Genomic DNA, 11,372 nt, shown 5'->3' with positions numbered 1-11,372 from the left:
AAAAACAAATTTGTCAGCAACTTATATCGGTGACACCTTTTTTTTTGCGTGAAAAGTGGCGTCTAATTTAAAAATACGATGTAAAGAGAACATACGCAACTGTATAATTATTATCTGATTTTTGATGGAGGAATGGGGGGTGGGGTGAAAATAAAATGAAAATACTAAAATAAGTGAAAAACCGACGTTTGTTGACAGCATTCCGTCCCTTTTATTTCAAACAATATACATTACATGTTTTCATCTCTTTCAGGAATATGTTGTTAGAAAAACGACTCAGCCAAACCAGTTTGGTTTATTTATACATAGAACAAGGTAGAGCGGTACGGCAATAAATTTTAGACCATTTAAAAGGTAACAACAGTCAAGGAAATGTGGCAACTCTCACATTCAATCTAAACCATTTTTTAAGGGAATACTTTGTTCCTTGTGGAGTTCCACATGTTTCTGTGATTGCGGTTGTTTGAAATGTCTTCTGTACATAACAAACCCCACTGCCACAAGACTAAACACGATCATACTTGCACCTATAGTCAGAAACATCGAAGAAAAGTTGACCAATACCCACAGTAAAAACGCAACGAAACCTTCCATCTCATAAGTTTGTAACATGGAAAAGACTGGAAACATGAATTTTGGGGCATTTTCAAACATCCTTAAACAAACATCAAGTTAGATTGATAACTTACACGATTTTGTACTTACGATACACCAGAAATCGGTTGTATAAAACAAATTAATTTGTGTTTGAATATTTAGCTTCAACGGTATTCCAGATGTCTATAAAAAACTTTTCAACACAATTTTTGACAAAATATGTACTTACTGGTTCGACTGTCATAACAGACTGATGTATATTAGCATCAGGTTTCAAACCATCAATTAAGTTGAGATAATAAGGATCGGCTTTGAGAAAATGGGGCATGGATATAAACACCGGAATACCATATTTGGTATCTGAAAAATTAGCAGCACCAAAAGGCACACATTTCTCCTTACAATAACATTCATTTTGAGGGTAAATCGTTCCTATAAAATGCTGTCAATTACAAAAACCAGTCCACAATCCCATTTACCGTTGTCTATGGTTCTGTCTTCCACAATGTATCTATAATCTAACATACCCAGCACAGTTTCTTCCCGATCAAACGTCAAATTGATACTTCTTTGTAAATCCGGCGAAAAAAATGAATTACTTCTTTTTTCAAATATTTGGGAAAAAACTGACCCGCTGATCCATAAATTCGAGGACAGGAGTTACCAGGAGTGTCCTTCTGACCATTCCAAGATAAAATTTCGCCAAACGTTGAGCTGTCTCCTGTACCCATATTAAAAAGTCCTTCATAATCGGCCGAATCGTTTCTCTAAAATAGTTCTAATGCAAAATGATGTAGTTGGAAATGTCTTGGTACATTGTAAAGCCAGCCGAAGCGGTCCCAGTTGGGGAAATTAAAGTCGTTAAAAAGGGGAATACCTCTAGACATTTTGATCAACGGTTCTGGGTATTCGTCGAAAAGGAGCTCACCAGCGGTTCGTGTCATGTACAAATTGCGAAAGAAGGGCTTCCGAGTGAAGAAAAGGCCTTTTTTGACGTAGTAGTTCCAGTTTCGTAGAATGAAAGAGACGGCCTGGTAACGAAAAATATAAATCGTCTTACTAAAAACCAGAAGGATGATACATTACACTTCCTCTGAATAGGGTCCGCAGTGACAGTTTTGTCCCTTAAATCACCATTGTTCCCATCGTTGTCGTAGTACCAGGATTATACGTTTTTAAAAGTGATGGCCCATTGTTGTTCATGTAATATTGATCTTTTCCTCTGTGTTCAAAAACCTGTAAGGTCCGGTTTTTACAAATCTGGGTTTTACTGACAAATTGTAAAAGTCTTCAGGGTTGGTCCAGTTGAATAAATGAAACTCAGTGTACATTTTCATTGGAACTGATTTCCAGTATTTATTAATGATAATGTTCCTGAATGTCAATAAATTATCAAAAAAGAGGGATCACAGGCATATTGAAGCAAGTCCACATATAGTAAAGAATAAACTTGCACAAAACAGAAACTGAAGAGACTGAAAATTTTCACAAATGGTTGTATGTATAAAGTTATCACAAGCTAGATCACTCTCACTCTATCACAACTGCACTTGAATTATACATAAAATCTCATAATTATTATCAACATATCGAATACTGTTTCGACTACGTCTGTTGAAAAACTGACTTTAAAGGAACGTTTTGTTCGTTGATAAACCTCATCTGTTTCTGTTGATGTAGGTACTTGATATGTCTTTTATACACAATAAGTGAAAACGTGCAAATACTGAGCATGATCATGCTTAAACCTAGAGTCACACATATCACAGAAAAGTTAACTAACAGCCACGTGAGAAATGCATGGATGCCTTCAATTTCGTAGGTTTGAGATGCCCATATGACTGGAAGCATGAATTTTGGAGCGCTCTCAAACATCCTTAAACAATAACAGTTAAATTAGAGAATGAGCCTTGTCTTTTACTTACACAACGCCAGGAACTGGTTGCACTAATAAATTACCTTGGATTTTGGCGTCGACCTTTAGTGGTATACCGGTCGTCTACAAACAGTCCAAATTTTGTTACACTCTTAAATTGAGATTACTACTTACTGGTTCAATCGTGATGGAAAACTGGTGTTTACTTGGATCAGGTTTCATACCGTCAATCAAGTTGCCGTAATAAGGATCAGCTCTGTAAAAATGGGGCAATGATATAAACAGTGGAATTCCATGTCTTGTGTTTGAAAGGTTTACCATGCCAGACGGCAAACATTCCCCGTTGCAAAAACATCGATTTTCTGGGTAAATCGTGCCTACGAGTCACTCTGAATAAAAAATACCAAAATATTTTCACTTACCATTGTCCAAAGCTCTGTCATCCATCATATATTTGTAACCCAGCATACCCCATACAATTTCTTCCTCTTCAAACGTCATGTTAACACTTCTTCGTAAATCTGACGAAAATATTTTAATGACGTCTTTTTGCAAATTTCTTGGGAAATATTGGCCTGCAGAACCATCGACTGTAGCACACGACCCATCAAAAAACGGAGTTTGTTTCATCCCTTCCCAAGTTTTAATTTCGCCGAGGGTGGAGTTAACACCCGTACCCATGTTGAAAGTGCCGTCAAATTCGGACGAACCATTTCTCTGAAATGGTTATTATAAATGGTGGTTAACTTGGAGTTTGGTTGTTACCTTATAGAACCAACCAAATCGGTCCCAGTCGGGAAAGTTATATTTTGCAAAAAACGGAATAGCTCTTGCTACTTTGATTAACGGTTCTGGATATCCATCAAAAAGAAGTTCCTCAGCACTCGTTGTCATTTTCAAATTGCGAAAGAGAGGGTACAGAGTGATAAAAAGACCTTTTTTGACGAAATAATTCCAGTTTCGCAGGATGTATGATGCGGCCTGTTAAGAAATAGAATTAAGATGCACCAAGTCGTTTTTTAGGTATTTAGAAAAAAATATTACTAGAGGAATTGGGTTCATGCTTATGATTTTATCTTTCAAGCCGCCATTTTTCTCGTTGTCAGTGTGCCAATATTTTCTTTGTTTGTACGTAATTGTTCCATTATCATTCCAAATAATATCGGTCTTCTCTTCGGTCTGCCAAAATCTGTAAGGTCCCGTTTCTTCGAACCTAGGTTTCACCGACAAGTTGTAAAAATCTTCCGGATTGGTCCAGTTGAAGAAATGAAATTCTGTTTTCAGAGCCACTGGAATGACCTTCCAAAATTTGTATAGCAGAGTGAGTTCTCGTAGTGTTAGGAAACAGTCGAAAAGTATAGGCCATATACAAATAAGGGCAAGTCCACAAATACTAAACAGTAAACAAACACAAAACACAAATCTGTTTCGAAACAGTACACTGTTCGATTTCATTTTGAATACTGACGTAGTTTCTTGACCAAAGCAGTTAGTTTTGAAAAAAATTCGTTCTTGAAGAGTGCATATATTAAATTCTAACCAGAACGACAAAATTAAACAGGTTTTAATTGTGGAATTTAATTAACCGTTTTGTCAGTTTTCGGGAGCTATGTCAAGATCCAAACACCATAAGCTAAAGACGTTTTACAAACAAGTTCTTCGGGAAACTGTCTACTTCCATGTTTTCTCGACGTTTCATGACTCCTAGAGTGCGAAAACGTAGCCTTTCGTTTCTGTCTGTCAGTCTGCCGTCTGTCGTCTGCTGTCCACGTTTGGTCGATTTTTTTAGACAGATAATATTCTAAACTACCGCACCAATTATTATTGTCAAATTTTGTATGTGTATTAGGTACATTGTGTGTAAATGGTAAGAACGCTAATCACAATTTGTCTGATCATCCTCACCAACGATGATATATATGAGGTCATTTCCAACTTTTACAGTAGTAAATGTTAAAAGTTATAAAATGACATACTCCTATGGCGATTGTGATTTGTCATTTCATTCATATTTTTTAGAATTCCTTATGCAGGAACGGCTCACTCCATTTTCCCGAAAATTTGGAAAAACAGTACTGTAATTATTAGTATTACAGTGCATCTATCCAAACTGATACACGTGTCCTTTCAAAAATGTTGATGACGTATACACAAAATTTTGTAAAACGAAGAACTCATTTGAAACGTACGCATGGCACGCGTCTTTACGTTTACTTTAACATTACATACATATTTTATTTTGACTTATAGCGGTTCGCATAAAAAATAAAATTCGCAAAATCAAATTTTGTAATTTTTTGAAAAAGCTGGATATGTTAGATTGTATTCTACTGTGCCTCAGCGGCGAGGGAAGTTCTGGCGAAATAATTTGGACCATTTTTAGATACTCAGTCAGAACGTTGTTGTAAACATGAAATTCAGTTTTACATTTATCACTGAAGTAAAGGTTAAATAAAAAGACCCATTTACAGTGACAGCATCCACTAATTTTATTGTATGTTATTAATTATTATGCTACTACTAAATGGTTGTAGTGTCAATGACTGGGCGAGTATTATGTAAAAATGCTAATATTTTGACCTTGTATACAACTATTTTGTGATTTATTAAAAATTATGAATATGTATGTATCCAAAATGCCAACCATTAGGAGCTTACCTTAATTAGGAAAAGATGTGCGCAGCGAGTAAGTCGATTTATGTTAATGTTAAAACATTTTAATGCAGTGGGACGCATTTTAAGGAAATTTTGTTTATTTTTTTTAACTGCAATAATTTGCATATAAAAATAAGCCTCTAAATAGCATAACAAATATTATGCAGGAAAAAACAAATTTGTCAGCAACTTATCTCGTTTACACTTTTTTATATATATATATTTTTGCCTGAACAGTAGCGTCAAATTAGAAAATACGATGTAAACCGAACATAAGCAACAGATTTGTCAGCTGTGTGATTATTACCTGATTTTTGGAAGGTGGGGGGATACAATGAAAATACTTAAATAAGTGAAAAACCGACGTTTGTTGACAGCATTCCGTCCCTTTTATTTCAAACAATATACATTACATGTTTTCATCTCTTTCAGGAATATGTTGTTAGAAAAACGACTCTGCCAAACCAGTTTGGTTTATTTATACATAGAACAAGGTAGAGCGGTACAGTCAAGGTAATGTGGCAACTGTCGCATTCAATCTAAACCATTTTTTAAGGGAATACTTTGTTCCTTGAGAAGTTCCACATGTTTCTGTGGTTGCGGTTGTTTGAAATGTCTTCTGTACATAACAAAACCCACTGCCACAAGACTAAACACGATCATACTTGCACCTATAGTCAGAAACATCGAAGAAGAGTTGACCAATACCCACAGTAAAAACGCAACGAAACCTTCCATTTCATAAGTTTGTAACATGGAAAAGACTGGAAGCATGAATTTTGGAGCATTTTCAAACATCCTCAAACAAACATCAAGTTAGATTGATGACTTACACGATTTTGTACTTACGATACCCCAGAAATCGGTTGTACTAACAAATTAATTTGTGTTTGAATATTTAGCTTCAACGGTATTTCAGATGTCTAGAACACACATTTCAACACAATTTTTGACAAAATATGTACTTACTGGTTCGACTGTCATAGCAGACTGATGTATGTTAGCATCAGGTTTCAAACCATCAATCAAGCTGAGATAATAAGGATCGGCTTTGAGAAAATGGGGCATGGATATAAACACAGGAATACCATATTTGGTATCTGAAAAATTAGCAGCACCAGAAGGCACACATTTCCCCTTACAATAACATTCAATTTGTGGATAAATCGTCCCTACAAACAGCCGTCAATTACAAAAACCAGGACACAATCCCATTTACCGTTGTCGATGGTTCTGTCTTATTATTATTATTATTATTATTATTATATATATAGTCGGTCAACAGGTTATTTACCCAATTACAGACCAACAAATAACCGAAAGCAAATGACAAGAAGTAGAATAACTAATCAGCAGCTACAAATTACTGTGAATCCCAAAAAGGAAAAGTTTAAAGCTACTCCAAATCCCAATGCAGATTTTCAGATTAGGTAGGTCAAAATATACGTGTAATCAATCAATAATCATGGAAGATCAGTTAATTCAGATAGTAAATTAACTTACGCAGTAATGTGAAAGCCTACTAAATTTGAGAATAATTAAAGAATTTAAGAGCCCGCAGTGATGTTGAAAAAAGATCAATCTTATTATGTGTTCTATTACCGATCCTACACATAGTGGACATAGGAGAGAATTTGGCGATATCAGTTCTCGGGCAGGCTATGTAGAAAATTTCAGAGTGGCGAGATACTAGACTTCGAGGACGTGCATTAAATGATAATCTGGCTAGCATTAAAGGACAGTCAACACTGTTATTTATCATTTTAACTAGGAACAACACAAAGAATTTTTTACAAGTTTCCATAAAACTGGAGAAAGTGAAGCGATTTAAAAGCTCAGATTGAGGAAAACCAATAGGTGGGTAAAAACCATTCTCTCGGTAAAACAAATATTGAAGAAACCTTCGTATGACACGTTCCAGATGCATTAAATGAATGTTATGGTGAGGACACCAAATAATGCAAGCATAGTAAAGTTTGCTGCCAATTAATGAATTAAAAAGTCGAATGATAGTGTCACAGTGTTGAAAATCTCTAGAGTTCCTTATGATGAAACCCAAAGTTTTCATGCAGTCTGCCACAACTTTGTTAATATGATAAGCAAATGTGAGCCTACTATCAAAAACAACCCCAAGATCCAAAACGGTCTGAGGCCTGGCTAAGACTACCCCATTAAGGACATATTCAAAGTGAATATTATATCGCTTTAAAGAAAATGACATTACACAACATTTATCTTGATTTAACAAAAGCCTGTTCAAATTGCACCATACCACAATCCTATTCAAATTATGTTGTAACTTAATGCAGTCATCAGTTGAACTTACTCTATTGTATATCTTGATGTCATCTGCATATAAAGAAAATTCAACATCTAATTCATTCGAGATATCATTGATGAACAATAAAAAAAGAAGCGGACCAAGTACAGAACCTTGTGGTACTCCCGATAAAACAGTAATGACATCAGAATCATATCCACAGCAATGGACATATTGTTTTCTGTCACCTAAGTACGACCGTAAGCTAAGGACGTTTTACAAACAAGTTCTTCGGGAAACTGTCTACTTCCATGTTTTCTCGACGTTTCATGACTCATAGAGTACGAAAACGTAGGTCTCTCGTTTCTGTCTGTCTGCCTTCTTTCGTCTGCTGTCCACGTTTGGTCGATTTTTTTAGACAGATAATATCCTAAACTACCGCACCAATTATTATCAAATTTTGTATGTGTATTAGTAACATTCATGTGTAGATGGTAAGAACGCTAATCACAATTTGTCTCAACATCCCCACCAACGATGATATATATGACGTCATCTCCAACTTTTACAGTAGTAAATGTTAAAAGTTATAAAATAACATACCCCTATGGCGATTGTGATTTGTCATTTCATTCATATTTTTTAGAATTTCTTATGCAGGAACGGCTCACTCCATTTTCCCGAAAATTTGGGAGAACAGTACTGTTATTATTAGTATTACAGTGCATCTATCCAAACTGATACACGTGTCCTTTCAAAAATGTTGATGACGTTTACACAAAATTTTGTAAAACGAAAAACTCATTTGAAACGTACGCATGGCACGCGTCTTTACATTTACTTTAACATTACATACATATTTTATTTTGACTTATAGGGGTTCGCATAAAAAATAAAATTCGCAAAATCAAATTTCGAAATTTTTTGAAAAAGCTGGATATGTTACATTGTATTCTATTGTGCTTCAGCGGCGAGGGAAGTTCTGGCGAAATAAATTGGACGATTTTTAGATGTTTAGTCAGAACGTCGTTGTAAACAGTATATAGCTAAACATGACCAACTGCTACGCAAATTCAGTTTTACCTTTATCACTGAAGTAATGGTTAAACAAAGAGACCCATTTAAAGAGTAACAGCATCCACTTATTTTATTGTATGTTATTAATTATAATGCAATTACTAAATGGTTGTAGTGTCAATGACTGGGCGAGTATTATGTAAAAATGCTAATATTTTGACCTTGTATAGAACAATTTTGTGTTATCAATTAAAAATTATAAATATGTATCCAAAATCCATTAGAGACTTACTTTAATCAGAGAAAGATGTGCGCAGCGAGTAAGTGGATGTATGTTCGTGATTAAATAGTTTTATGCAGTGGGATGCATTTTAAGGAAATTTTGTTTATTTTTTTCTTATCGCAAATAAATAAAACACCGAATTATGTTGTAAAATTTACGTGGAAGCGTTATCCTAAACTGATTCCAGCATAATTTGCATATACATGTAAGCCTCTAAATAGGATGACAAATATTATGTAGCAAAACAACAAATTTGTCAGCAACTAATCTCGTGGACACGTTTTTATATATTTTTTTTGCGTGAAAATTGGCGTTAAATTTAAAAATACCATGCAAGCAGCAGATTTGTCAACTGTATCTATATCCCAACATACCCGCCACAGTTTCTTCCCGATCAAACGTCAAATTGATCTTCTTTGCAAATCCGGCGAAAAAAACTGAATGACGTCTTTTTTCAGATATTTGGGAAAAAACTGACCCGCTGATCCATAAATTCGAGGGCAGGAGTTACCAGGAGTGTCCTTCTGGCCATTCCAAGATAACATTTCGCCAAACGTTGTGCCATCACCTGTACCCATATTGAAAAGTCCTTCATAATCGGCTGAACCGTTTCTCTAAAATACTTCTGATGAAAAACGATGTAGTTGGAAATGTCTTATTACATTGTAAAGCCAGCCGAAGCGGTCCCAGTTGGGAAAATTAAAGTCGTTAAAAAGGGGAACAGCTCTAGACAGTTTGATCAAGGGTTCTGGGTATCCGTCGAAAAGGAGCTCACCAGCGGTTCGTGTTATGTACAATTTGCGAAAAAATGGCTTCAGAGTGAAGAAAAGGCCTTTTTTGACGAAGTAGTTCCAGTTTCGTAGAATGAAAGAGGCGGCCTGGTAACGAAAAACATAAATCGTCTTACTAAAAACTAGAAGGATGATGTGATACATTACGAGAGGAATAGGGTCCACAGTGACAATTTTGTCCCTTAAATCGCCATTGTTCCCATCGTTGTCGTAGTACCAGGATTTTACGTTTTTAAAAGTGATGGTGCCATTATCGTTCCAAGTAATATTGACCTTTTTCTCGGTGTTCAAAAATCTGTAAGGTCCAGTTTCTACAAATCTGGGTTTTACTGACAAATTGTAAAAGTCTTCAGGGTTGGTCCAGTTGAATAAATGAAACTCAGTTTTCATTTGCATTGGAAATGATTGCCAGTAGTTATAAATGATAATGTTGTTGAACGTTAATAATTTATCAAAAAGGAGGGGTCGCAGGCATATCAAAGAAAGTCCACAAATACTAAAAAATAAACTTGCACTAAACAAAAATTTATTTTGTAAGAATACACTGGTTGGTTTCATTTTGGCTACTGCTACTGAAATGCTTGATTAGATGGTGGTAGGCATAAAATTGAAACTGGTTTTAATCGAAGGATGAACTATGATTAGTAGGCTGCCTTCAGGGGCAAGGAAATTGAAAAATCCGGCTTTAGCCTTGTTTACAAGTTTCCTATTTTGTGGAATATTAAAATATATGAAAATAAAGATCATATATGTATTTGCTTAAGAACCATTTTAGTGTAAGTTTTAAAAAGAAAAAATGAAAAATGCAAGTAAAGAAGTTGTTTAGTTCTATTTTTAATTGGTCGTATTTAAAGTTTCACTTGCATTCTACTCCCTTATTCATCAAAAATGCTAAAATTAGTATCACAGAAGCAGAACCAAGCTTTTTTAACCACTTTAGTGATGTGCAACAAAAACAAAAAAAAAATGTGGAGAGGTGGGTCGACAATATATCCATGAATGTGGTTCAATAGACCTCAATCCTTCAAATTGACAATAAAGATATCTAGTCCACTTTCATAATTTGAACACAGAAACTTCTTCCCTGTTTAATCAGATTTCAAAGTCCAAGTATCTGATAATATTTTGTTTAATTTATTATTTTTTTATTTTCTTTAATAAATTCAAGTTTAAACTTGTCGATGATGCAAATTTAACTTTTTAAGAAATACCTCTAAGCACAACATTACAATTCAAATCAGATTTAATATTTTGAAGGAGATCAACGCACAAACTGAGCAGCATTTTCCTACTGCGTGATCAGAAATGACTAAGTCTGTGGGCGGTACCTTTTACAAAAATGTGAACTTTTCTTGCGTTTGTGTTGGTACAACATCACAATGTGATAAATTTAGGTTATGTTTTGGATACATTATGCAAATTACAAATGTCAACAATCAGACAACCGGAAATTATGGAAAACATTATTAGGATGGCCAACAAACTCACTCATTTCTGATCACCTAATTATACCGTCGGTTTCCAAGAATTCCAAGTACATAATCGGTTGGGTAACGGGAAACTTAGATCGTCGTATTCCGTGAATTGTCACTACCTGGAAGATATTACATTAGAATTTTATCGTAGTTTTGGAAGTAAAAATGTTTTTGTTGTGGTTTTATTCATATTTAAAAGTTATTTGTTACATAAGGTGGCAGATATAAATATGTAAAACAACAGGTGAAATATTAACAACCTTTTGTTGACGTAGTTATACAGACAAGTTTGTCCACGATTGTATGAGATATTTAAATTTCACGTCGTAGTAATTTTGGTCGAGTGGATTCTACCGAAGATCGCTTCTGTGTAGGTGATCTTTAATAGCCTATTTAGTTATCTAAATGACATTGTGTC

At 34.8% G+C, this 11,372-nt stretch overlaps 2 protein-coding genes across 2 annotated transcripts; both read right to left on the bottom strand.

Moving 5' to 3' along the window:
• Nucleotides 1–2,202: 2,202 nt before the first annotated feature.
• LOC135135793 (protein peste-like) lies at nt 2,203–4,522 on the bottom strand. Its single transcript, XM_064064916.1, has 7 exons — nt 4,518–4,522; nt 3,518–3,866; nt 3,239–3,454; nt 2,896–3,190; nt 2,648–2,850; nt 2,523–2,596; nt 2,203–2,473 (listed from the first exon to the last, which is right to left on the bottom strand). The coding sequence occupies exons 1-7, from the start codon at nt 4,520–4,522 to the stop codon at nt 2,203–2,205; spliced, it is 1,413 nt and encodes a 470-aa protein (XP_063920986.1).
• A 1,572-nt stretch (nt 4,523–6,094) lies between these two features.
• Nucleotides 6,095–9,869, bottom strand: LOC135135790 (protein peste-like; the record flags this gene model as incomplete). The annotated part of the gene is made up of 5 exons (XM_064064910.1): nt 9,627–9,869; nt 9,351–9,566; nt 9,109–9,302; nt 6,731–6,876; nt 6,095–6,300 (listed from the first exon to the last, which is right to left on the bottom strand). Coding segments are annotated over exons 1-5 (1,005 nt in total), but the record flags the coding sequence as incomplete, so codon positions are not given.
• Nucleotides 9,870–11,372: the final 1,503 nt, after the last annotated feature.

The sequence above is a fragment of the Zophobas morio genome, unplaced genomic scaffold (genome assembly GCF_036711695.1).
Source record: "Zophobas morio isolate AGI-343-1 ecotype UQ-CSIRO unplaced genomic scaffold, CSIRO_AGI_Zmor_V1 ptg000004l, whole genome shotgun sequence".
NCBI classification, from domain to species: Eukaryota; Metazoa; Arthropoda; class Insecta; order Coleoptera; family Tenebrionidae; genus Zophobas; species Zophobas morio.
This window is presented reverse-complemented; position numbering and strand designations above follow the sequence as displayed.